The sequence below is a fragment of the Cladophialophora immunda genome, assembly GCF_000835495.1.
Source record: "Cladophialophora immunda strain CBS 83496 unplaced genomic scaffold supercont1.3, whole genome shotgun sequence".
Lineage (NCBI taxonomy): Eukaryota > Fungi > Ascomycota > Eurotiomycetes > Chaetothyriales > Herpotrichiellaceae > Cladophialophora > Cladophialophora immunda.
In genome coordinates, this window is record NW_015622543.1 from 1,956,035 (window position 1) to 1,979,988 (window position 23,954).

At 53.4% G+C, this 23,954-nt stretch overlaps 11 protein-coding genes across 12 annotated transcripts; 8 read left to right on the forward strand and 3 right to left on the reverse strand.

The window, feature by feature from the left end:
- Nucleotides 1-87: 87 nt before the first annotated feature.
- Nucleotides 88-1,329, forward strand: PV07_05176 (uncharacterized protein; the record flags this gene model as incomplete). Its single annotated transcript, XM_016392054.1, has 1 exon — nucleotides 88-1,329. The coding sequence occupies exon 1, from the start codon at nucleotides 334-336 to the stop codon at nucleotides 1,327-1,329; it is 996 nt and encodes a 331-aa protein (XP_016249573.1). The 5' UTR covers nucleotides 88-333.
- Nucleotides 1,330-2,733: 1,404 nt separating this feature from the next.
- Nucleotides 2,734-5,950, reverse strand: PV07_05177 (uncharacterized protein). The gene has a single exon (XM_016392055.1). It carries the CDS (start codon nucleotides 4,917-4,919, stop codon nucleotides 3,177-3,179), a length of 1,743 nt encoding a protein of 580 aa, XP_016249574.1. The 5' UTR covers nucleotides 4,920-5,950; the 3' UTR covers nucleotides 2,734-3,176.
- An 833-nt stretch (nucleotides 5,951-6,783) lies between these two features.
- PV07_05178 (uncharacterized protein) lies at nucleotides 6,784-7,611 on the forward strand (the record flags this gene model as incomplete). The annotated part of the gene is made up of 1 exon (XM_016392056.1): nucleotides 6,784-7,611. The coding sequence occupies one exon, from the start codon at nucleotides 6,784-6,786 to the stop codon at nucleotides 7,609-7,611; it is 828 nt and encodes a 275-aa protein (XP_016249575.1).
- Nucleotides 7,612-8,640: 1,029 nt separating this feature from the next.
- Nucleotides 8,641-9,715, forward strand: PV07_05179 (uncharacterized protein; the record flags this gene model as incomplete). The annotated part of the gene is made up of 2 exons (XM_016392057.1): nucleotides 8,641-9,363; nucleotides 9,449-9,715. The coding sequence occupies 2 exons, from the start codon at nucleotides 8,641-8,643 to the stop codon at nucleotides 9,713-9,715; spliced, it is 990 nt and encodes a 329-aa protein (XP_016249576.1).
- A 101-nt stretch (nucleotides 9,716-9,816) lies between these two features.
- Nucleotides 9,817-11,059, forward strand: PV07_05180 (uncharacterized protein). Its single transcript, XM_016392058.1, has 2 exons — nucleotides 9,817-10,392; nucleotides 10,455-11,059. Exons 1-2 carry the CDS (start codon nucleotides 10,221-10,223, stop codon nucleotides 10,604-10,606), a joined length of 324 nt encoding a protein of 107 aa, XP_016249577.1. The 5' UTR covers nucleotides 9,817-10,220; the 3' UTR covers nucleotides 10,607-11,059.
- PV07_05181 (uncharacterized protein) lies at nucleotides 10,991-13,130 on the reverse strand. Its single transcript, XM_016392059.1, has 7 exons — nucleotides 12,877-13,130; nucleotides 12,779-12,818; nucleotides 12,561-12,717; nucleotides 12,349-12,505; nucleotides 11,934-12,274; nucleotides 11,294-11,782; nucleotides 10,991-11,191 (listed from the first exon to the last, which is right to left on the reverse strand). The coding sequence occupies exons 1-7, from the start codon at nucleotides 13,091-13,093 to the stop codon at nucleotides 11,075-11,077; spliced, it is 1,518 nt and encodes a 505-aa protein (XP_016249578.1). The 5' UTR covers nucleotides 13,094-13,130; the 3' UTR covers nucleotides 10,991-11,074.
- Nucleotides 13,131-13,855: 725 nt separating this feature from the next.
- PV07_05182 lies at nucleotides 13,856-15,637 on the forward strand. 2 transcript variants are annotated; one of them, XM_016392060.1, is made up of 3 exons: nucleotides 13,856-14,147; nucleotides 14,206-15,131; nucleotides 15,191-15,637. In XM_016392060.1, exons 1-3 carry the CDS (start codon nucleotides 14,097-14,099, stop codon nucleotides 15,237-15,239), a joined length of 1,026 nt encoding a protein of 341 aa, XP_016249579.1. In that variant the 5' UTR covers nucleotides 13,856-14,096; the 3' UTR covers nucleotides 15,240-15,637. The 2 variants fall into 2 exon arrangements, with proteins under 2 accessions (XP_016249579.1, XP_016249580.1); XM_016392061.1 differs by having other exon boundaries at nucleotides 13,856-15,131.
- A 36-nt stretch (nucleotides 15,638-15,673) lies between these two features.
- Nucleotides 15,674-17,918, forward strand: PV07_05183 (uncharacterized protein). The gene is made up of 3 exons (XM_016392062.1): nucleotides 15,674-16,071; nucleotides 16,120-16,248; nucleotides 16,301-17,918. The coding sequence occupies exons 1-3, from the start codon at nucleotides 15,946-15,948 to the stop codon at nucleotides 17,780-17,782; spliced, it is 1,737 nt and encodes a 578-aa protein (XP_016249581.1). The 5' UTR covers nucleotides 15,674-15,945; the 3' UTR covers nucleotides 17,783-17,918.
- A 307-nt stretch (nucleotides 17,919-18,225) lies between these two features.
- Nucleotides 18,226-20,034, forward strand: PV07_05184 (uncharacterized protein). Its single transcript, XM_016392063.1, has one exon. The coding sequence runs from the start codon at nucleotides 18,567-18,569 to the stop codon at nucleotides 19,881-19,883; it is 1,317 nt and encodes a 438-aa protein (XP_016249582.1). The 5' UTR covers nucleotides 18,226-18,566; the 3' UTR covers nucleotides 19,884-20,034.
- A 139-nt stretch (nucleotides 20,035-20,173) lies between these two features.
- Nucleotides 20,174-23,075, forward strand: PV07_05185 (NADH-ubiquinone oxidoreductase 78 kDa subunit, mitochondrial). The gene is made up of 3 exons (XM_016392064.1): nucleotides 20,174-20,491; nucleotides 20,555-22,459; nucleotides 22,533-23,075. The coding sequence occupies exons 1-3, from the start codon at nucleotides 20,274-20,276 to the stop codon at nucleotides 22,633-22,635; spliced, it is 2,226 nt and encodes a 741-aa protein (XP_016249583.1). The 5' UTR covers nucleotides 20,174-20,273; the 3' UTR covers nucleotides 22,636-23,075.
- On the reverse strand, nucleotides 23,006-23,873 carry PV07_05186 (uncharacterized protein). The gene has a single exon (XM_016392065.1). The coding sequence runs from the start codon at nucleotides 23,496-23,498 to the stop codon at nucleotides 23,175-23,177; it is 324 nt and encodes a 107-aa protein (XP_016249584.1). The 5' UTR covers nucleotides 23,499-23,873; the 3' UTR covers nucleotides 23,006-23,174.
- Between the last annotated feature and the right edge of the window lie 81 nt (nucleotides 23,874-23,954).

Genomic DNA, 23,954 nt, shown 5'->3' on the forward strand with positions numbered 1-23,954 from the left:
TCGCTTGGCGAGGCAAGGCTGGGGTCCCCTCAAGATTTCCGGTCCACGCTCACAAACACCCTTTACCTCGTAGCTTGTACAAAATGTGAAAGATGAACCGTCAGGAGTGAGAGCGTTGCCTCAACCAATTGATGTCACATAGCCAAAGGAGTCGCGTGAAACACCATTTCTGCACACCAGATCAATGGTGGTCCAAATTCAATCGCTCCCACCTCAATACCAATGCCCTGGGTCGGTGAATGCCGGACCAGCTCTTGAACTCATTCTCCGACGTCTCAATCCCCCTACCTGATACAGAGATTGATCTCTACCATTACGCACGCCACCGGTGTCATGACTGGACGATATATTCCCCCCGCTCTCCGCGCGAGAGGTGGTCAGGAACTTGACAAGGCCCAAGACAGCGAGCAAGGCTCTGGCTCCACGCCCTCGGGCCCGCGCGGAGGGAACAGTCGACCCCTGGCTACCAGATCGGACGCTCTTCCGGACGGAGATCTCTGTTCTTTGAAGGAAATTGAACGCCATTTCTGGCCAGACCCGGGACAAGAAACCTCGGAGGCTAAACAGAAGACGTTGCACGATTCGGCTGCGACGCCCGGAGAGCTAAGTTACGTGCTGCTGTTCAAGGACGCGAACCCGCGGTGGCAGGACGATGGGATCATCTTTACGAAGTCGAGTCTGGAGCTGTTGCCGGCTGAGCTTGCAGATACGGCCAAGCAGCAGGGTGCTACGGATGGAACTGCGGCTGAACATCGCAACACTGGTTCAACCTCCAATGGCAGCGGTCACATGAAGAACGGTGGCGACGAGGCAGTTGGACAAGAGCATGGAGGAGTCAAACAGGACGACAAGTTGGCGTCTGCTCCCCCCACCCAGGCCGACGACTCACAGCATCTAGGGGAAGGACAACGCCAACGCCCCGTCGCAGTCTTCAGCCAACTCCGCCGCTCTTCCACCGATTCGTCCCGCCACTTCAACTTCGCGGGCTACTACCGCATCGTCCACCTGAGTTTCCTCCCACCCCACTCCGCCGAACTGGTGCGCATGCTGGAGCAGAAGTGGAGCTCGAAGAACCCGCGCACGGGCCAGGTCAGGCAGAGACAGAGAGACGCGAGTGCGTGGCAGGAGTCCCTGAAGATGCGGTGGGCGGTGGTCAAGTTTGAGAGGGACGAGGAGGCGATGCAGAGTCTGGGGCCGGTGAAGGTCGAGAGGCTGGAAGATGACGATGACGAGGGGGTTCGAGGTGGTGGGGAAAAGAGCGGCAGGAGGATGAGTGGGCGGGAGAGGAAGGGGGTGAATGAGTTGTTGCGGGAGCTGAGGATGGGGTGACGAGGCGAAGAAAGAGGAGAATGCCGGAGAGCAAGGAGCAGAGAGAGAGAGAGAGAGAGAGAGAGAGAGAGAGAGAGAGAGAGAGAGAGAGAGAGAGAGAGAGAGAGAGAGAGAGAGAGACGCTTGACAGCGGCGCAGAGGAGTGAGAGCGCCGGCATGCATGAACTTCTCAGGAAGCAATTCCGAACAACCCGCCTGCTCGTGCGTGTGCAACTGCGAGCATGGCAGCCCGCCTGGCCGGCCAGCCAGCCAGTCAGGATTAATTACGGGAGAATGGGAATGCGAGCTCGATGGGATTCTAGCCAGGGACATCGATCAATCAGCGTGGAAAAGGGCCTGGAACGAACAACGGCGTTGGGCGATGGTGGTTTGTCTACGAAGTACTGTACTTTTCCCGCACTTGTACCACGGGCACTCCCAACGATTTCAATCCGGTATGCTTGGTATACTTGGTATACTTGGTATGCTATGTGCTTGCATGTAAGCCCTTCTTCGTCCCCCATTTCATGACGCCTTTACGCATGTTGCTGGCGAGGATTCCTCCATCCAAATCAAAGCCCCAGGGAAGCAAGAGTTAAGGATATCAAACATGGTTGAGTCTACATATCTACAGTACCTACTCCTGAATACCCACGCATCCTTTCTCGCGGAAACCCAGCCCAATGGCCTATCGATCTCCCTCCGTATCAGTAGTGCTATCTATCCTGCTCTGTCCCCGTCCCCGCCCCCGCCCCCGTTTCCATTCCGCTCTACTTGGACAAGTATGATTCCATCTCCTTCTATTTCCACTTCCACTTCCACTTCCACCTTATTCTCTTCTGTTTCTTCTTCGCCTTCTCTCTTCCTCTTCCTCTTCCTCTTCCCCGTCCACATATGCCAGGTTCACGGTTCACCACGCATCAAGGATCTAGGTTCATATCCAGACCCTACTTGGTATACCATTCCGCCATACCCCGGGGTCCCCGAATCCCTCGCCATTCGCCATCAGGTCAAGGACTTCGTACCAAAGCAAACAAAGCGTCGAAAGCGCCGGGTGGGGCTGGAAGGGCTGGGAACGTTCTCCGGATTGGAAACGGACATGTGAGGATTCCCTGGAGTGGCCGGGGCAAAGCGTGGGCAAGGAGAGGCTGTGGAAACCCTGGTGAGCTGTGGACCACGGTGTGGAACGTGGGACGCAGTGCACGGACCACCGTCCATCGTACAGAGTCCTCGTAAGGACCATGTGAGTGTCACTGCAAAAACCTAATGTAGAGTGACATCATTCCATCATCACCCGCACGTGGGAAGATGGGGACATGGCGCGATGGTAGGATGGTGAGATGGTGAGATGGTGAGATGGTGGGATGAAATGCATCCCCAGCTTCGTGTTCACCGTGAGACTGTTACCAAGATGAGCACCGCAAACCATTCAATGTCCAAATAGATTGCTATATCATTCTGTCTGAAAGATAGCCGCAGAGCCTGTTCCGCAAGCCCTGCCGGCGACGTTGTACATACAACAATACACTGTTGTCCGTATGCAAGAGTCGCGAAGATGTCAACAAGATAAAAGATGCCGGTGACCCTCGTAGTCCACCGTGGGGTATCAATGCAAATGAGTGAAAGCAGATGAAAAGGTTCCTTCCCAGCCGTTGGATGCAAAATCCCTTCAACACCCTGCCATGGGTTACCGTTGCCCATGACTGGATCAGCCCTGCATGCAACCCTCTGAAAATATGCCGTGAAATTGCGCCGTCAATATGTCCTCTGTAATGTTTCCTGTCCCTTTGATCCGATTAACTCTTCCACATGTTGCCGCTACCAGGTCTCATTTCTCCTCGAATCCTCAATCGCAACAATGATGGCTCTCAGACTCCGAAAATGCGCTTCTCGACAGGGAGGGTTGCCTCGTATTCAGCAACTTCTCTCCGGAGTGCCAAACGATGAGCTTGCGGAAACCGGTCAACGTAAGACTGCGGGATGCTCTGTTGCGTCATGTCCTCAACCCAGCCCCATTTCTTGAAGGTCGTGTACATTTTGCTGAGCTTGTTGACATCCACATTGCCAAACAATTGAAACTGGGCCTTGCCGACATTCAAAACCTTGAACTTGGGATTGTTCTCGCCGAGCTTCTCAAGGTTGTATTCCACAAACAATGCAAGGCCGATGAAGCACCGCGCCTTCTGGCACTTGTACAAGTCGGAGCTCATGGCCAAAAGTTTGCAGAGCTTGACCTCTTCGGGATGCAAACCTGCACAGTCGCCAATGTCTTGAAGCTCTCGGATGTCCTTCAGTTCTTCTGCCGTGAACTCGCACGGAGACAGATGGATTTCCGGTCCATTCTCCGGCAGAATTGCGTCTTTGAAGGCCTCGTAGTTGATTTTGTCTTCGGAGCGTCTGTTGAGAGTGTCTTTGATGTTTCGGCAGAGTGTCTCGCTTGGACCCCTCGGCTTGTCCGAATTGCGGTTTCTGGTGTTCTTCGACTTGGTATCCGAACTTCGCCGTGTCGGCTTGAGTTTGCTGTCCGAGACCACCTTTTGCTTCTTGACGCTCTTGATGGACTCAACCTCCTCTGCCTCCTTGGCTGCGACAGTCTTTACCTCGACAGTACGGGGTTCTTCGTCTTCTTCGTCCGCATATCTGCGCTTCACTCCTCTGGTTCGACTGAGCGGTTCTTCGGCAAGCTTCAACGTAGCAACTGCGATATCCACCTTCTTTTCTTGAGGAGAGGCAACTGCAGTGGGACGAGGAGGTGGTCGCTCGCTGGCTTTAGCGGGCCTTGGTTTGACGCCAAGTTTAGCTAGAACACTAGACCTGGAGACACGTTGAAGAGACGAGTCTTCGGGGATCCACTCCATACAAGATGCGTTGCCGCCGTAAAGATACTTCCTGATGTCCATCAGAACCGAGTCCATGTCGTCAATCGGGTATTTTTTCAGAAGTCCCGCAAACGCCAACCGCTTAATGCCATTCCATGGCCCTGGTGAGCAGGACGTGGGGTCCAATACCGTGTCAGCTCCAAGTCCAGGCTCATACCAGCTAATGCGGTACTCGAGGAGGCGGTCCACTCTCCTGGCAAGCTCATCTCCACGAACCCAGCGTTGCTCTTCGGGGATAGGCCGGTCATCAAGATGATAGAGGAAATCGGAACACTTGTTACGGAACAGTGCGAATCGCTTAAGAATGAGGTCGTAATCTCGACATGACAAGTGAATCGCCTCAGCATAATCGCTGTCCGAGAGGTCGGTGGGTGGAAGGATCGGCTGTGGGACCAAAACAGGTTCGGAATCAAAGAGGCCTTGGACGGGAAGCGACGAGGATTGAGAAGAGCTTCGCGACAACGTGGGAGTTGGTGGGAGAACTTCCGACTTGTCAACCACAAGCACAGGGTCGTCGCTCTTGTGTCCTGGAGAAGCAATGGCGTTGAAGTCGTGCTCTGGTGGGTCGGGAGGTGTGATCAACGGGTTCTGGTTGAGTGCGGCCATGTTGGTCCTGAATGTAGAAGGTAGGCTGGCTCTCTCCTTGGACGGGACGACGACTTCAGAAGCCATGTTCGTCTGGTCGGACGGGGATGAGTCGAGGAGAATTTCGGGCTCTGGGTCCCCACGCATGTGTGATGTCTGATCCACCTCTTTCTGATTAACAGATTGCGGCCGGGGAACGATGGGACTGAGCGGGGGAGAGGGGATTGATATTTTATGCTGCGCCGTCGCGAGATCGGAGGTCCTCGTGGTAAAGGTCCTCGTCGTTGCAAGGGTTCGTTCGCGGATCCCAAAGTTGGGAATGTTTTGAGTTTGTAGTTCCGTCGGTTCGATCGCTGCGCTCTGGAGGTGAGTCAAAGGGTAGAGGCGCAACAATGTCCTGGACTCAGAGGGGTGGCTCAAGGTTGGTAAAAACGTGTGCTGATAAATGGCGAACAGTAAGATACTTGTAGTCAAACAGATGGTTCCCGGCGGCAGCAACCAACTCAATAGAGCGATGAATGATATAGGGTCAGTATGTGAGTACAATGGATGTTTGTGACTATTGAATGGGTCAATGGAGAGATTCAATGGGGAAGGACAATTGGGAAAGAACAATGGGTGATGGTAAAATGGTATGAATAGCAGGTGCGGCAGCGAGTGAAGGCGGCGGCGGCGCGGCAGGCAGAAAACATGGCAGTGTAGAGTAATCCGAGCACCGGGCCATTGATAGGATGAATCAGGATATGCGTCATTCTCAGGTGGTACTACGGGAGGCAAAAAGCAGTGAAGGTCAGGCAAACAGATTGAACAATCAAGTGTTTGGTTCACCACCGAGACCTTGTGATTTGGTGAGCATGGCCTGGCGAGTGGTGGCGGGAATGCGGGATCAGGCGGTGGTTTACTTCTTAGTCAAGCAGAAGCGGGAGTCAGGCAGTCAGAAGTTGGCGGATGAAGAGGGGGGCGACGCATAAAAAAGCATCAGGAGCCGCGCCCGAGTCCAGACAAGGTTCCAGGCAGAGAAGGAAGACCATGGTTCGCATTGGAAGCAACAAGAAGGAAGATCCAGCAGTCAGGTGGCAGAGTGGCAGAGTGGCAGAGGTCACCAAGGTGTGGCAGTGGAAAGAGGAGGAAGAGAGGAAGAGAGAATAAACGCAGAGAATACGTGTGTGGCGGACAGAGGCAGAAGTTTCCTCCTTGGCACGGCGGCGACGGCGTTAGCGGTGCCAGTTGAGTCAGACGACGACCAGACAGCGGGCCGTGATTGGCGGGATCTCGATCGAAACTGCTGGATCGCACAGGCCCAACGCACTAGTCCCAGTACGGCGATTGCAGCTCGTGACTGGGACTCGGTGGGCACGGCAAGTTCCGGAACAACACTATATCCGATGACCCGGCCAGGCTCCTATAAACTGGTCACATCCCCCCCTCCAGTTTCCAGCATGGAGGAGGAGAGGAGGAGAGGAGGGTGGCTTGGATATTTCTTGTGGCATTTGGGGATTATTTGTTTGTTACTTGTACGGACGTCATTGTTTATTTGTTTTGCATGACGCTGGCACACTGGCCACAGAGTACACGGATATTATGGTTGAGCCTAGGCAAATTCCGACAACCTACCTACGTACCTATGGAACCAAAACACGCTCACAGCGCCCTCTCCACCAAACACCCTGCCGTCCAAAGGGCGTTCCATTCACGTGGCTACTTGGCACCTTGCTTCCCTCCCCATAACCTTTTGTGAACCTCGCACTCACACGGTGTAATATTTCTCCTCGGGACCATGACAGATACGGCATTCCTTGACTGAATTGGTAATTTGGACCAACCTGGCACCCCCTCCGACCGCATCGTTTCCCCTCCTCCGCATTTGTCCTGGATTATGCATCTCTATATAAACTGACAAGAGCCCTGGAAGCCGTTCCAGGAAGTTGTGTAAGTTTCGTTCACCCCATTGAGTGCACTAACTTCAAGTTCCCCGTTCCCCCGTTTCTGCCACTACCAACATCCTTCTACCATGGCTTCCCCGCCCATTCATTACCTCTTACCAATCTTTCCTGGATTCCAACTTCTCGACCTTGCTGGTCCACTGGATATCTTGAACTTGCTGTCGACCCAACTTGATCCGGACACATGTCCACTTTCTTTGACTTTCATCGCTGAGACACTGGACCCGGTACCGGTCAAGCCCATCCCCACGCAATCCGCCGACTGGACATTCGACCTTCCAAACGCGTTCCCGAAAACGAACGGCAGAGTCAACCTCAGCTTCAATGAGTACCTACAACCCGACACCACATATGCAGACTATCTGGAAGCCCTCAGCTCTGGCAAATCAGGAGCCCATGTCGACATCCTCTTTATTCCTGGCGGCGTTGGTACGAGACTGAAGCGCGTTCAGCCAGATGGCAGCAAGACATCTAACATCCAGAGCCTACTCGACTTTGTGCCAAAAGTGGTCCCCTATGTAACCACCGCCATATTGACAGTTTGTACCGGATCCGACGCACTTGCGCAGACTGGTCTGCTCAACGCACGCCGTGCGACTACCAACATGTCTCGGTGGGCAGAGGTAACAGCACGGAGTCCCACCGTATCGTGGGTAAATTATGCTCGGTGGGTCCGGAGCCTCCCATCTGAAGCGCAAGGCGACAAGAGTGCCCCCATCGAGATTTGGACTTCGGCCGGGATAAGTGCAGGGATGGATCTGACTTTGGCATTCGTCATGCAATACTATGGTGGCCAAGATGTGGCAAGAGGCCTGGCCAAGGCTTTGGAGTATGACTGGCGCGAGATCGCAGAGGGCGCGATAGATCCGTTGTATGAGAAATATTACGCGGTTTGAAACTGATTCTTCAATCAACCGCCTGGATGTGGCAACAACAGCTTGTCAGCGACTGGTTATCTTGAACAAGTGAATGGACCGCCACTTATGGGATTCTGAGGGGTTGGCCATTCAGCAAAATCAGAGACGCCATTCAGCGTCAAAGGGGCTTTTGCACGGCTGTTTACTTTCCACTCGACAGACAAGAGGTAATTTTACCAGACCGAAACGATTGCAAACAAATCTGAAGACCTGTTATCTCCTCATGGACCAAGGCTGACACTATCCTCTATCGGGCGGGCCCAGCAAGGACATGACAGCCATGGTGAGTTTATCCGTCCCTTTTCGCTGGTTCAACCGAGAACCATCACATCTGCGAAGGCGGTTTCACAATTTCCAGAGGGGAATGCTCTGGGCAATGGACCAAACGCGCGCTACAGTGGCAGCCACCCGCTCCACCACTGAACACACCCCCAAAGATATCACCCTCGAGGACTCTACTAATCACCCAAGAGCGAGGCGAAGCTAGTTTACTTGCTCTCATCACTGCTATGACCTATGTACCCTTCCTCAGACTGGGACCGCCGCAGACGATCGTCGTTCTCTGGACGAAAACAAGACACCGAAAAGGGCATTGACGACTGTCCTAGTCCATGATTGTCTCAAGGCAGCCAGGAGGGAAGAAAACGTTAATTATATTGTCGACGTGGATTTCGTGAAAGGCTGCGATGTCATCTCCAGCTCGATTGCTTTCCAATCCACCACCCGAATCCTCAATTCTCAGAAACGTCTTCGTTTCAACGTACATATACCTGTTCTCCAGTTTTGCACAAGCTGCTTCCCCTGTCGTGGCTATTTGACGCCATTTCTCACGACTTGTCTTGGGACTACACACCGTTCCTGCTTCGATTCGCTGTGGAGAGCTCTTTCGCTCTGCCTTTATTGTACAGAGGTTGTTCTTCGAGATCCTACCAACCCTTGGTGCCACCATACCGATATTGTGCCATCTTTGTTGATTCTTCGTCTGATTCTATCTACAACTCATTGGAAATGTGTTATCTGTGCGGCACTCCCAAGTATAATCTTGCCCATTTGGGCATCACGGACCCGGAGCCTCCCTATACCATCAACATCTATGTTGACGAGGTCAAACAATTGCATCGCCGCGGCGTAAATAGTGTAAACAAGGATCAATATCCCAAGGAGGGGTTCAGAGTATATGGAGGCAGCAGCAGCAGGTCAGCTCTCGCGATTCTTGGTGCCCCTGACACGAGACGAAAACGCCACGCCCATCCTATGGCTGGGTGCCCATCAGCAAGAAAGAGGCCCACCAACCTCACTCGACGACAAACCGATCACAAATTGTATCGCATCCGTAACAGGCGACAAGCTGCTCTGGACATCCCCAACGATACTAGAAAAGACACAGTCTTGGAAGAGGATGTATCAGAGAGGCGGGTGCCTCTCTTCCGTCACGACGGTGACTTGTACCACGTAACCTCCCGAAATAACGGTAACGACTTCGATAACGATGAAAACGACAGCAGCAGCGACAATGTCGATGACAACGGCGACCACGAAGCTAACGATAAAGGCGTTTCTAAAAAGACGATCGCAATGGCGAACTACGAGATCGACGATGAAGATGAGAGTATGTGGCAGCAGAGCCTGCGCTGGCCCGCCCCCCCTAGACCTACTGGTGGCCTTTACGATGGGAAAGACCACGGGATTGCAAATAAAGAGCGCGTGAAGGCTACATATCTCCGTTCAGGAGTGCGTCAACCTCATCAGAGAGGACGACTTTACGAGGAGAGTCAGGCGATCATTCCCATTGCACCATTTTCTCGTGCGATTATAGCAAGACGATGAAAACGAAGACCACCGCGACGACGACGACGACGATGACGACGAAATTGTCCATTACCATACTAGTAACCTGGAACCTAGCGACTCGAGAGGATTAACGGCAATGACCATCGCTTTTCGACCACAGGGGGAGATATACGGTATTATCGGCGAAGATCGCTCGGAATTACATGCTTGTGCTTTTCTCTGTTCCCTTAGAATTTCGGCGCGAGTACACCCAACGCAACAGAAGGGAATAATAGCTTCAATCGAGCGATAAACATGCAGCCTTCTCATGGTATCATCTCTACTGTCGACTTTGAAAGAAATCGGGATGGGCCAGCATCGGGCATGCAATAGGCTTAGCCTATGTCGGTGGCCGGGGGGGGGGGGGAGAGGGCGCCCTTCATTGGGACACCCAGGTGCCTGTGGAGGTGCCTTGGGGCGCCTGCAAGCCCCTCCCAATGACGTCGGAAGAAATCAAGAGAAATGGGAAAAGGACCTTGTGGCATCGCGTGTTTACTTTCCCCGGTTGGCGCTGGTGGCGCCTGCTCGAAGGTCGTCAGAGCCCAAACCAAGGCAGTGACCCCGCAGTGACACAATGCAAGCAGCATCGAGCAATCAGCTGCTGGGTGTAGCAGAACATATGAAATAAATATCGGTGCCTGGTCTTGCACGCTCTTCTCACTTCCTCCCTGCTCTTCCACTTCCATATTTGTTTGTCCCTCCTGAGACCCTAGCGACTTCACATCCGTCCTCGTCCCGGCGCAATTGAGATCTCCAAAATGATCCAAACCCTCCTCTTACAGCTCTTCCTAGCTTGCCTCACCTTGGCAGCTCCCCTGCCCGACAACGGCGATGGTAGCTTACACGCCATGAACAAGGACATGATCGGCTATGGCACAGGCGGTGGCATTGTCGGGCTAATTGTTTTGGTTCTTGATGTCTTGGTCTTCAGTAGGTCGCCTCGACTCAATATTGCTACAAGTGGATTGGCTAACCGCGAAACCCAACAACAGTCGAGGTCTTGAAATCCAACCGACCACCTACTCACAAGCTCCTCTGGTGTCTGATTGTCTTCCTCTTCCCGATTCTGGGAATGCTCATCTACTTCCTCTTCTCCAACCGCGAAGCCCACAAGACTGGTGGCGCTTACGAGCCTTTGCCTTAAGAGCAGGTCTCAACGAGGCCACTCCTTCAGCTTGAGACACAACGGTCAACGGTAAACCGATGCTGCTCTATGAGGAGGATTGGGAAATTCTGATTGCAGGATCTCTGACTCAGGGAGGGTATCAGCAGAGGCTCGATGAGTTTCTGTGGTTTTGCGCGGCAGGGTAACGAGGTTGGACGATCATCGCAAAGAGTGTAGACAGAGGAGGGACGATCCTAGGGTTCCAAACCAGTGGGCTATGATACATGAGACGAGGACCATGAAGCTATAATGATAATGAAGGCCACTCTTTGATCATTCTCTGTCGGAGGTCTAGCCTACACATCAGCTACAACTTCTACGTGTTAAGAGTCTCACGTCAATGCAGTTTTTAGTTGTATGCTGGGTGTTTTGTACTTTGCATGCAAACATTGGGCACTAGTGCTTTAAATGATAGGAATGAGCATAATCCGATTCTCTTGGTCCCTTTCAAGTTGCACGAGCTGTGACGTGGAGATACATCTTCCGTTGAACGTGAATCTGGTGGCATTTGGTCTCCATGGTGTTGACCGGGTTGACAATACCAAAATCAAAGCGGCGGAAGAGCTGTGATAAGAGGAACGACAAACCCATCAGCCTCAAGATTCCCAGTGAAAACTCGCGGATTGAAGAGACCAGGCAGAGCCAATCGCCCGCGGGAATACTTACCTCGACAAACACCTTGTTCAACTCCATCAGGGCGATCCCCTTGCCGAGACAGGTGAACCTGCCCGCCGCGAACGACAGCTCCCAGACGCGCTCGTACGCCCTGGCCGTGTCCGGGTCGGCCTCGAGCCAGCGCTCGGGCCGGAAGACGGCGGCGTCGGCGCCAAACAGGTCCCTCCTGCGCATCATGGCGTGCTGGCTCAGCCCGACCTGCGTGCCGGGCGGGATGCGCACGCCGCCGACCACCACCTCCTCGTCGCGCGGCGACAGCTTGGTCTGCATCCCGTTCAGCGGCTGCCACAGCCGCAGCCCTTCCTTGATGCACGCCTGCAGGTACGGCAGGCTCTGGGTCGCCTCGGCGTGGGTGACCACGGGGAACGAGATTTGGCCGCCGCCGATGGCGCCGTCGATCTCGCCGCGCAGTTTCGCGTACACGGCCGGGTTGGTCAGGATGTACATGAACGTCATGCGGATGGTGGTGGCGGTTGAATCCTATTTCGCCCTCCCCCTCCGCCTCCCGCTCGAGGGGATGGGGTTTGTTGTTAGGATATCTGTGCATTTTTAAATTTCATAGAGGGGGGGGGGGGGGGGGGCAAGAATGGAGTTAAAGCTCGCTCGAAAGGGTAAGCCGGAGAAGCCGTACCGAGCCTGCGAGGATCTGCAGGAGAGACTCGGACTCTGCCTCCAGCTGGGTCAGGCCGTGTCTGATGAACGAGTTGAGCATGTCCCTCTCATTCTTGGCCTCCGAGTTCGGGTTGAACCGATCCGCGACGATCTTCTGCGCGATGCCGATGATGGCCCCGAGCCCTGCCTTGTCCTCCGGCTTGGGCCCCGCGAGGGCTTGCATCAGCGAGCTCGATAGGATCGAGTGGATGAGCGGCAGGTTCGTGCCCAGTTCCATGACCGGGAAAAACGCCGTGCTGGACTTGTTGTAGTCGTAGAGATCTTTGTTCTCGATCAGGAAGCCAAACGGATGGCCGAATGCTGGTTTTGTTCCGTCTCCAGTCAGTTCCTCGATCCCAAAACTTCGGGGAGATATCGATACTGAGGGATCTCACCGATATGTGTGAGGCTGTCGAGGGTGAAGTACTGCGCAAACACGGCAAAGTCGATCGGGGCGCGTTTCTCGACCCCTTCTCGCTGGATCAGATTGACCAGGTCGAGGACCCGGTCGTCGATCTTGTCTTCGAGGTTGGGCACTTCCTTTCCCGTATACTGGGTGAAGAACGGTCAGCTCATGACTTTCTGCCGGCAGTGCCCAAAGATGTACTCCCGGCATCATCTTCGCCCTCAGCTCTGCGTGGCGTCTCTCGTCCTGCTCGGACAGGAGGTTGTTGATCCGCGGGTCAATCTTCATGCCTTTATACCAATGACCTCTCCTGAACGGGGAGCGGGGAGCTGTTATGACCCGAACGAACTCGGGATCGCTAGGAGCAGTCAGAAAGAATGATCCATACGATGCTGGTGCCGAAGAAAGGCGTGGCGTACTCGGTCATTATCATGTTGGGGCCTATCCTCGCGGGAGATCCTGGTCTTGAGTTCAGCACCTGAGGGGAAGACGAAGTGTCCCTTGTTTCACGCCGTACCGTACTTCTGTAAAACCTCTTCCATGGTGAGATATAGGTCTCCTTTCGAGGTGACGTTGAAGATCCATAGCTGAGAGAAGCAAGCAAGCCAGGGCCCAGGAATGTGGCGAAGCTTGCGATAGGAGACGACTGTGCTGCAAACGAACCAGGCGACAGCAACTACCCCAAGTAATGCCAGGCCCAGTTGGGTCTGTCGAGCTTCAAGAACGGACAACATGATGGATGAAAGAGAAAGCTTGAGTGACACGGGCGCGTTGCTTCAAGCAACAGTCAGAATCACGAAGCTCCCATTGAGCAGCGTGCCATTTTCCTTCGGCTGAAACGCCTGTCTTTGTAACTCGCCTGAAGAGTGAGAGATCGTGCATGACAGAAGGACAGAAGGACAGCGTGGGGATGGAGAACAAGCCGAAGCAGGACGGAGGGATCGAGAGACCTCAGTGGCCCCCTCGATAGCCATGGGTGATGAGCCATTGGCATCGACCGTGGTGTTCGCCTATCCAAACCCTTGTCGAGAAACGGAGGTACATACGAGAACAACACGACACCCCTGCGCAGGGCCAATTTCGAAGGAAATCCCCCGCCTATCTGTGCGAGCACACAAGAGACAAGGGCGCAGCTGCATTATTCACGCATTAGGCCGATGCATCTCGAACAACCGTCGACACATGTCAAATGGATGTTTGTCTAGGGCTTAAAGCTGTCCACGTTGACTAGGGCCATCGACTCCCCGACGGCAGTCCTGCTCGTGCTGCGAAGCCATGTTTTTCTAGCGGCGCCCTTCTTTGCCTCTTTTGGCCCTGCGATTCCTGTGCAAGCGGCCGTGCGTCACTCTGTTTGGGCCTGTATGCGAACCGGGCGAACAGCCAAGGACACGCGGGCGGTCGCGGCAGCTGGGTTCCGACGCGGGCTGTGAGGAACTAGAGAATGGGTAAAAGAGCTGGATCGCTCGTCCAATTGGCGATCCGACCGTTTGTTCGCACTCCTGCATATTCCTTGACAGGTGGTGTGTTGTTGGAGGCAGAGAAAACGAGCCATGGAGGGGGAATTTCCCTTGTGTCGTTCTCTCGCCCTTCGATCGCCTTGTGTTCTGGCCATCCCTTCTCCGCTTCCCTTGAATGGCTGTTGAGGCGCTCTGCTGGTTCAGAATGTGAGGATCTGCTCCATTTCACCGGCACCCCCTCCCAAGCTCGGTGGTGCACAAAGCTCTCCTTGCTCCCAAAATGTCAGTCTCTGGCAGTGACAGTGCCTTGGAGGCAATCAGTGATCACATGGTAGGCAATGACCTTGGAGAATTCCTTGCCAAGGTTCGTTCGCGATTGACCGGGCCAGGATGACGGCACCCATCCGGCGCTGGACGAGACAGACTCCGGCTACTGGGACCAAGAATCTACGACGCAGTCGGTGACAGCAAGCATCTACGAGTATGAGAGGCTCTATAATCGAACCTACCACTCTTTCCACAGAGGCAAATACTTGATGCCGAATGACGAGCGGGAGCAGGACAGAATCGACATCACCTACCATGCCGCCCGTCTGTCGATGAGGGACAATTTGTTCTTTGCCCCCGTTCTCAACCCACGGGGGATTCTCGACATAGGAACTGGAACGGGCACATGGGCGCTGGAGGCCGCTGAAACACATCCCGAGGCAAACGTCGTTGGCACTGATCTGAGTCCGATCCAGCCGAACTACGTGACAACCAATTTGACCTTCGAGATTGCAGACGCCGACGAAGAGTGGGCATTCCCCCACAGATTCGATCTGGTTCACAGCAGAATCATGAATGACTTCACCTTGAGGAGTTGGCCTCATTTCTTCGAGCAGGCGTTTCAATACCTCAATCCCGGAGGCTGGGTGGAATGCCAGGAATTTGACTACAATCGTCGAAGCGACGACAACACTATCCCCGCAAACAGCCGGCTCAGCTTCTGGGAACGCGAATGGACGAGAGGGATGGAGATGATCGGTATGGGCGGATTCTGCAAACCCGAGCTCGTCATGGAGCAGATGCGGAACGCAGGCTTTGTCAATGTCACCTGCCGTAAGTTCAAAATCCCCATAGGTCCTTGGCCCAGGGATCCTCAACTCCGACAAGCTGGGATGTTCGGCCTCGTCAATATCCTCGACGGCATTCAGGGACTGAGTCTGAAGATATTTACGGAGCTTTTGGGGTACTCGCTCGACGAACTCGAGAACCTATTGGCAGACTGCCGTCGAGAGGCGAGAGACCGCGCTGTCCACAGCTACTGGCCGTTGTAAGTGACCTGGAACTTTGTCCTTTGGCTGTTTCTCCTGTCCACTGACAATATCCTAGATTTGTTATACTTGGGCAGAAACCTGTCGAGGCAGAAGCTCCCGCGTAGGCCCACGTTCTGGACGCTCAACTGTTCGGTGCTGCAACAGTGGACATCAGGATGTGCAGAGGGCAAAGGCGGGGCAACTGCGAGGCCACCCAAAAGTTCGTCATTGTATCGCATTCAGGCCGGTTGTGGCTAGTAGGGTCTGGTCGATATTGGAATCGCTCAGAGGTGGCTGGCTGGAAAATAGGTGGCAACAGTGTGGTTTCAAAATCGAGCTGGAATGGATGTTCTGCTTCTGGAGACCGAATGGCGTTGTGTGAGGCCGGCTGTGTAACCCAACGAGAGCATTCAAGCATGGTAGACTCATCTTCTGTACGGTGGTGGCTGCGGTGACATTGGTGACTGGCGGCAAGCATTGTCTTCATCTGGCACCTCACTGGTCAATGCTTAATTCATATTTGGTCTACCTGAACTTCTCGTCCTTTGCAGCTGGCAGCTCTCCCCCGGTGCCCTGCTAAAACAGACTCAAATGCAACTCTGCGTCATTGGTGGAGAATCCTTCAGAGGAACTCCCCCGTGTGCTTGACCGAAAACGATGGACGGGGGGAGGCAGCAAAGATGTCTTCGCTTTTGTTCGTCTCTCGCCAGGCCATGAGAAAGTTGACTTGCCTCCTACCAGCCAGGACTTCTCGTGTCCAGAGTGAGCTCGATTTGGTCGCATTGATGTGAGTGGGCGCCTCGACGGACTTTGACGCCTCGCTTCTCCGCCATGACATCTGCACTCCGGCTTGCTCTGACTGCGCTTGCGGCATTATGTACCTTGCCTGGCGCACAAGCCCAAGGTCAAGTATCAATAGCGACGAACGGAACGGGGCCATTGTCCCAATACAAATCTGTAAGACCTCCTGGTGTCTCACTCAGCTTCAACTAACGACAGAGGCAGAGACCCGACATTTACGCACCGTTCCTGAACATCTCTCTATTCGACGAAGATGCGGTAACCCCTGGATATATTTTCCTGGGCCCATACCAGACATTTCAAGAGGCTATCTACATCTACGACAACAGAGGGGTCAGTGCTGCATTCCACAAATCCAAGAGGGAGAAAAACTGATTTGTGCCAGAACTTGGTGTATTCGGGATATGGCGCGACAGGCGGTGGCCCTAGCCACAATTTCCACCTTTGCTCAATCAATGGGACAGACAACCTCTGCTACATCACCGGTGGTCAGAATGTCGGTTACGTTCGAGGCTACGCGGTAGTCCTGGACGACACTTTCACGGCCAAAACCTCGATCCATTCGCAAGCAGGGGTGGCCAATTTTGACGAGCATGAATTCAACGTCCTCCCCGACGGCTCCTCTCTTTTCACACTCTACAACCCCGAGCACTATGACCTGTCAGCTTACAACATCACGTCAGGGCAGGGCTGGATCATGAACAACTTCTTCCAACGTATCGAGATTGGGACCAGTCGATTGCTCTTTGAATGGTCTGCCTTGGACCACGTCCTGCCCAACGAAACATTCGTGCTGCCAGACACGACCGAGGTTTCGGGAGATGGGTTTGGACCGACGAGCCCCTGGGACTATTTCCATATCAACAGCGTCGATCAGAATGCAGACGGGGACTACTTGGTCTCTTCACGCCACACTTGTACCGTCTACAAGGTGTCCGGACAAGATGGCCACATCATTTGGCGACTAGGCGGTATAGCCTCCGACTTCAGCTTCCCCGCGGGCCTCAATTTCAGTTTTCAGCATGATGCGAGATTCCGCGAAGAGAACGAGACCACCACCATAATCTCGTTGTTCGACAATGCGTCGAACGGTTACAACCAGACCTCCCGCTACTCTTCCGGTCTGGTTTTGAAGCTCGATCATACCACGAACTCGGTCACGCTTCTCAAAAGGTTCATTGCGCCATATCAATTCCTCTCCCAATCGCAAGGTAATGTGCAGGTCCTTGGCAGTGATCAAGATTGGTCGACTTCCAACGTTTTCATGGGATGGGGTAAGAATGCTTATATCTCCGAGTACGCGCCTGACGGGCGCATGGTCCAGCAAGGACACTTCGCGACAGAAGGGTCAATGCACTATCGCGCTTTCAAGTACAACTTTACCTCCAATCCCACCGATGCGCCAGCTCTGTACACATATGCACACAATACCAGTGCGCCGACATCGTACTGGATGAGCTGGAATGGCGCCACGAAGGTCGCGCAGTGGCGCATTTACTCGAGTACCTCGCGCAACGGGCCTTGGAATGTTGTCGGCACTGTCCATAAAAGTGGATTTGAAACCATGTTCACTGCGCCCAAATACCATCCTTGGAGTTTGGTCGAAAGCCTTGATGTGAACGGCAACCCATTAAGGAACAGCACGAGGCCGATCAAGACATTCGTCCCCAGCGCACAACTCGCAGCAAAGTGCAATGGCTCAGGATGCCCAACGGCTAGCACTTATAGTAATGGATCGCGCAGCTCAAGCCCGTCGGGCTCTTCGCCGACCAGTTCCAGCGCGGGTGCCTCGACACAAAAACGAAGTGGTGTGGATGGCAAGCTGGGCTTTGCCGCCATGTTTGGCTTCGGGGCATTGATGGTGTAGACCTTCTTCCGTATCGAGTATTCATAGAACCGATCGCTACTCGGTAGAGCTCCTAGATCAAAGTATCTGTATCCAACCAACTTGGATGAAAACTATCACGCAAACAAAATGCCACATGATGAGGCGCGATACGGGCTTTTCCCTTTTGACGCAAATTCGCACAATAGACCCATTTCAGTATCTTGAGCGATACGAGCCCAAGGGCTGGTAGAAACAGACTGGTGACCAGGCCCTGTCGGATTGGATGCGATCCTCGCGCGTCGCCGAGATGTGGGACGCTTGCGACCTGGTTTCGGCCGTTAAAGTGGTGGCGCGGGCCCGAGGGCGACGATTTGGCCACTGCACACACCACTTGGTCTCGGGCGGTACCTTGTGAGCTGCCGCAGCTGGGAAGGGTGACATACACAACATGCATGGGCCCGAACTTTGTATTCCCAGGGCTAGGAACTAACAATTTTCGCTTCGTCATGAGGCTGTCGGGCCCAATGGCCTGTAGTATGCACCACGTTGCTTTTCATCTCTGGTGTCATGCATTGAGCAGTGAAACAACAGTAAGTCTCAACTATAAGATGTAGGAGAGGCCAGGCAGCAGTGACAAACCTTTCCGGCACAACACCGTCTACGCGACTGGTAAGAGCAGGAAGAATACCTGGGCTCGTTCAGACGGAACACATCAAGCTTCTTTACATCGATATCATTCCATTAGCATTTTGGTTAAGCGCCCATACCGACGCAGAACAACACCATCTGTCATATCAAGCCCGGTCAAGGAATCTGCACACCGATGCCATTCAGTCTCGCCATCATTGGTGCAGGCCCCGCGGGCCTCACGCTTGCCCGCCTCCTCCAGGTTGCCTCTGTCGACATCTCCATCACCATATTCGAAAAGGACGCCAGTCCCACGTCTCGATTCTTCCAGGGCGGCTCACTCGACTTACACACAGACACGGGGCTCGCTGCTCTCAAAAAAGCCGGGCTATGGGAAGAAGCGCTCAAACACCTCCGTTATGAAGGTGAGGAACTCTTCATCGCCGACAAGAACGACACGGTCATCATCCACCTCAAGGATCAGCCCAAACTCAAAAGCAGAGAGTCGCATTTGGACTATGAGAGACCGGAGATAGATCGAGAGGTCCTGAAGGATATGCTACTAGAGAGTGTTGGCGGGGAGTGCGTGAAGTGGGGAAAGACACTGCAGTCGATTGAACCTGAGGCCGGTATCCTGACCTTTCGCGACGGGACGAGCGCCGGGCCATTTGATTTGGTTGTCGGCGCAGATGGAGCGTGGTCGAAGGTACGACACGTCTTGACAGACGTGAGGCCGCACTATGCGGGTATCTGTGGCTTTGAAAGCCGCATCTCGCAGCCAAATGAGCAACACCCGAAGCTGTCGAAGATGGTTGGCAACGGCAGTTACTTTTCATACTCCGACGGAAAGTCTCTAACAGCGCAGAGGATGGGCGATAAGTCAATCAAGATCGGCACCTGGGTAAAAAAGGAAGACGACGAGAACTGGGCAACGGATATGCTGGCTGCTTATGGTGACAACGAGGAGAAATTGAAGGACAAGATTCTGGAAAACTACCAAGACTGGACACGCCAACAGAAGGAACTGCTCCGTGTTAGCACCACATTCCGTGCTTCGCCGCTCTACGAGTTGCCCGTTGGACATACCTGGGAACACAAGAAGGGGTATACCCTGATTGGAGACGCTGCAAGCCTGATGACGCCGTTTGCTGGCGAAGGGGTGAACAAGGCGATGAAAGATTCGCTGGAGCTGGCTGAAGCCCTCGAGAAAGCCTTGAAGGAGCAGAGCAACGTGGATGAAGCAGTACGCCAGTACGAAGAGAACATGTTCCCGCGGGCAAAGAGAATTCAAAGAAAGACGATGACGAACAAGCAGGGCATGTTCAGCACGGAAGGACCTGTGAAGTTTCTGGTCGGCATGATTGATGGGGCTGCTGAGGAAATGGGCAAGGATCTCACCAAGGGATGGTTAGCTTGGGTCCCGTTCAAGACGATAATGTACACCTATGTGGTATCTGTACAGACTTTTGGAGCTTGGAAAAGGAGGGCGGGAGATTGGTTTCGGAGGGAATGAGGATGGAACGACACAACATATATGGTCCGCCTCGCAGGTCAAGGACAGCGTCTTTTCGCCACTACAGATACCCAGCTCGGTTAATTTCAGGATGTATATAGCTTTCGAAAGACCTTAGACTATACTTAGATGATGGTCATGTGGAGTATGGTGTATGTGCTCACTACTTGATAGCCGTGATAGCATCCGGATTGCGTATTCCGGTCGTCTGCCCCGCCGTACCAGAGAGCCAGTAATACTCGTGATGTGATTGGTGGGCACCATGCTGTCGTCAATGAAAGCTGCAACCCGCGAAACTTCAAGAGCTTCTTGCCAACGCCACCACATTCATCTCAACCACATTGCCTTTCGAGTTTTAGAGCTGGGACCTGCTCGACGGGTCGTGACAGAATGCGGTCTCAGCTTCTCCGCGCCGCGGGGCGCTCAAGACCTTCGCTGACCTCAACCACGAGACAAGCGACGACCAGGACGTTCACCTCCTCGGCCAGACGAAACGCCGAAGTCGAACTCACCATCGACGGCAAGAAAGTGTCGATAGAGGCTGGCTCGGCCTTGATCCAAGCTTGTGAAAAGGCGGGCGTGACAATTCCGCGATATTGCTACCATGAGTACGTCCTCGTTGGCTCGGTACAGCACACTACGGCTGTTTTGTGTTAACTCTTGATGACTAGAAAACTGCTCATTGCCGGAAACTGTCGTATGTGCCTGGTCGAAGTCGAACGAGTCCCTAAACCTGTTGCATCCTGCGCATGGCCTGTCCAACCGGGCATGGTTGTCAAGACCGATTCACCAATGACCCACAAAGCAAGAGAAGGTATCATGGAGTTCCTGCTGGCCAACCACCCTCTAGATTGCCCTATCTGCGACCAGGGTGGCCAATGCGATTTACAAGATCAGTCGATGAGATACGGTGCCGATCGGGGCCGTTTCCACGAGGTTACCGGCAAGCGTGCAGTCGAGGACAAGAACATTGGACCTTTGATCAAGACTTCGATGAACAGATGCATCCACTGCACGAGGTGTATTCGGTTTGCCAATGAGATTGCCGGTGCACCGGAGCTGGGATCTACCGGGAGAGGAAATAGCCTGGAAATCGGCACGTATCTGGAAAGGAATCTTGACTCGGAACTCTCGGCCAACGTGGCTGACCTGTGTCCCGTTGGTGCTCTCCTCCCCAAGCCGGGGGCTTTCAGCTATCGACCTTGGGAACTTACCAAATTTGAGTCGATTGACGTTCTGAATGCCCTGGGCTCAAACATCCGAGTGGACGCCAGAGGTTTGGAAGTCAAGAGAATCCTGCCCAGACTGAACGACGATGTCAACGAAGAGTGGATCGATGACAAGACACGCTTTGCTCTTGATGGCCTGAAGACGCAGAGATTGACGACCCCGCTGATTCGAAGGGATGATAAATTCCTTCCAGCCACATGGGAGCAAGCTCTAACGGAGATCGGCAACGCATATATGCGGATTAAGCCTGGCGAAAACGAATTCAAAGCCATCGCTGGCCACTTGATTGAGACAGAATCTTTGGTCGCGATGAAAGATCTGGCAAATAAACTGAACTCGGAGAACCTTGCTCTTGACCAGCCAGGAGGCGGCTCACCAATTGCCCACGGTGTCGACATCCGAGGAAACTACCTCTTCAATTCCAAGATCTGGGGTATTGAAGAAGCCACCAGCATGCTGATCATCGGAAGCAATCCTCGTTGGGAGGCGGCTGTGCTTAACGCCCGCATTCGCAAACAATGGCTGCGTTCACCACTAGATATCGGATACATTGGTGAACCCTTCGAGAGCACATTCGAATTCGAGCATTTGGGCACCGACGCTGCAGCGGTCAAGAAGGTTCTTTCCGGTGACTTTGGAAAGAAATTGGCCGAAGCTAAGAGACCTATGATCATAGTAGGCAGCGCCGTCGCCGAGCACCCGGATGCAGCAGCGATTTTCGAGGCAGTGGGTTCCTTCGTAGACAAGCACCAAGCCAACTTTAACACCCCCTCATGGCAAGGCTACAATGTCCTCCAGCGAGCGGCTTCAAGAGCAGGAGCTTATGAGGTCGGCTTTACCGTTCCATCTCAGAAAGTTGCAGAGACAAAGCCCAAGATGGTCTGGTTGTTGGGCGCAGACGAGATCTCCGAGGATGACATTCCTAAGGACGCCTTTGTGGTTTACCAGGGTCACCACGGCGAGACTGGTGCACAGCTGGCGGACGTCATTCTTCCTGGTTGTGCATACACCGAGAAATCCGGCACTTATGTCAACACTGAGGGCCGTGTACAAATCACCCGCTCTGCAGTTACTATTCCTGGAGCGGCACGGACGGACTGGAAGATCATTCGAGCAGCTTCCGAATTCCTGGGCGCCCCGTTACCCTATGACGATTTGGAGGTGCTGAGAGATCGTCTTGAAGAGATTTCGCCGGCGCTCAGAAGATACGATACTCTCGAGCCACAGACTTTGACAGGCTTAAGTAAGGTGCAACTTGTGGATGCGAACAAGGGTTCAAAAGCCACGGGACAAAAGCTGGAGTTGCCCATCAAAGATTTCTACCAGACTGATGTGATATCGAGAAGGTATGTCACATCACGCTCATCCACACCCCTATCTCTATCTTATTTACGTCTGAAGATACTAACGATGTTCTAGCTCGCCGACAATGGCTCGCTGCAGTGCGGCAAAGGAGACTGGTAACCCTGAGACCAATTTCATGGCCCCAGGTGAGCCACACGCGCAGATTTCGTACGGTTAAACATAAACTTGATACACGGCCCCTGATATTACCTTTGGAGGGAAAGTCCATGGTGACTACCTGGGCATTTTGAGAAGTGGTTTGGCGACAAGATCGACGAGCGATGCCAGGAAGACGAATGTGGGCGAACTACATGGCAGAGGAGAGAAAGACAGTCTGTGAGTGGCTCCGACGACGAAGACAGATTTCGCACAGAAAGCTGGCTTCAAAAGGAGCTTGAAAATCCTTCGCGAGCAGACATGAAGCCAGAGGTTGATTCTACTAACAACCTGACTTCACGATATGGCTTCTGTTCAAGGACTGTATAGGCATTGAAAATGGCGTTGTTGATTCTGACCAAGAATCATTCGATATGTACATATCAGAAGGAGATTAAATCAATACTAAGATTTCTCGAGCAACCGCCTTTGAGCGTGGAAGAGCGAACAGTCTCCTCGCAGAAGTCATTTCATAATCTGAGCCGCGCAACAATGTGCTTAGGGTTGTTCGCGGAGACCTTCTTTACCGAGCGAATTCATGTGCCGCAGGACCAAAAGGGATCATTCCACGACCACATCCTTGCTCGTGTCCAATTCCTCAAACCTTCTCAAATCCATTTCCCCTTCTAGGAGCGGCTTGACATACGGGTCAAAGGTCTTCCAGTAGGGGTTTTCCAAGTGATACTTCTGGCTGCTTTCCTTTTCGTACCTCTCGACAATGGTGAAATCTCGCTCGTCGTGGACAGACTGCATGACGAACCATGACAGAGTTTCCTTGTCTTTGGAGTATACCCGGGAAGCTTCGATGAGCTTGTTCTTGAGCTTTTGGATTATGGCTGGGTCGGAGGATTTAGCACGAAGGTGGACGGTGATCGTGTAGACCATTTTTTGCCAGCGAAGCTCAAGGAGGAAGCCTAGATATTGTGTACAAGGTCTTTGAGGTAGTAGCAGCGCAGATACTCAAAGACAGAGGAGAATCTCTATGGAGGGAGCTTTTTCATACCTCGACGTCGTCAATACTTTCCTCATTTCAACCAACCCCGCGCCTGACTGATTGCCTGATTGAGAGTGCATGAAGTCAGGGCAGGGTGGATGGGATAGGCGGGCAAGGATCTGTGTGGCTTCACTCCAAACACTTTCCCTCGCATCAACTTGCCTCTTGAGTGGCTCTGAGATGCTCGTACGTGTCTATCGAGGCAATGTTGAATCCCTGGCTTCGCTTTGATAGAGTTTGAGCGGCTTCGCCAGCCGGAAGCAACAGAAAGGAAGGTGGTCGTATGGACGACGCACGTGGGAAGCGAAGATGCGGATCTCGACCTATCAAGCAAAAAGTGTCGCCTA

Bases quoted from the DNA above. Each gene is read 5' to 3' on its own strand.
- PV07_05180 (XM_016392058.1), top strand. From the start codon at position 10,221: ATGATCCAAACCCTCCTCTTACAGCTCTTCCTAGCTTGCCTCACCTTG. The intron at 10,393-10,454 runs GTAGGTCGCCTC...ACCCAACAACAG, and splicing joins TCTTGATGTCTTGGTCTTCA to TCGAGGTCTTGAAATCCAAC.
- PV07_05184 (XM_016392063.1), top strand. From the start codon at position 18,567: ATGCCATTCAGTCTCGCCATCATTGGTGCAGGCCCCGCGGGCCTCACG.
- PV07_05181 (XM_016392059.1), bottom strand. From the start codon at position 13,093: ATGTTGTCCGTTCTTGAAGCTCGACAGACCCAACTGGGCCTGGCATTA. The intron at 12,819-12,876 runs GTACGGCGTGAA...ACTCAAGACCAG, and splicing joins AGAGGTTTTACAGAAGTACG to GATCTCCCGCGAGGATAGGC. The intron at 11,192-11,293 runs GTAAGTATTCCC...CTCTTATCACAG, and splicing joins TGAACAAGGTGTTTGTCGAG to CTCTTCCGCCGCTTTGATTT.
- PV07_05182 (XM_016392060.1), top strand. From the start codon at position 14,097: ATGTCAGTCTCTGGCAGTGACAGTGCCTTGGAGGCAATCAGTGATCAC. The intron at 14,148-14,205 runs GTAGGCAATGAC...TGACCGGGCCAG, and splicing joins AGGCAATCAGTGATCACATG to GATGACGGCACCCATCCGGC. The intron at 15,132-15,190 runs GTAAGTGACCTG...ACAATATCCTAG, and splicing joins GTCCACAGCTACTGGCCGTT to ATTTGTTATACTTGGGCAGA.
- PV07_05185 (XM_016392064.1), top strand. From the start codon at position 20,274: ATGCGGTCTCAGCTTCTCCGCGCCGCGGGGCGCTCAAGACCTTCGCTG. The intron at 20,492-20,554 runs GTACGTCCTCGT...CTTGATGACTAG, and splicing joins CCGCGATATTGCTACCATGA to AAAACTGCTCATTGCCGGAA. The intron at 22,460-22,532 runs GTATGTCACATC...ACGATGTTCTAG, and splicing joins ACTGATGTGATATCGAGAAG to CTCGCCGACAATGGCTCGCT.
- PV07_05183 (XM_016392062.1), top strand. From the start codon at position 15,946: ATGACATCTGCACTCCGGCTTGCTCTGACTGCGCTTGCGGCATTATGT. The intron at 16,072-16,119 runs GTAAGACCTCCT...CGACAGAGGCAG, and splicing joins CATTGTCCCAATACAAATCT to AGACCCGACATTTACGCACC. The intron at 16,249-16,300 runs GTCAGTGCTGCA...GATTTGTGCCAG, and splicing joins ACATCTACGACAACAGAGGG to AACTTGGTGTATTCGGGATA.
- PV07_05177 (XM_016392055.1), bottom strand. From the start codon at position 4,919: ATGCGTGGGGACCCAGAGCCCGAAATTCTCCTCGACTCATCCCCGTCC.
- PV07_05186 (XM_016392065.1), bottom strand. From the start codon at position 23,498: ATGGTCTACACGATCACCGTCCACCTTCGTGCTAAATCCTCCGACCCA.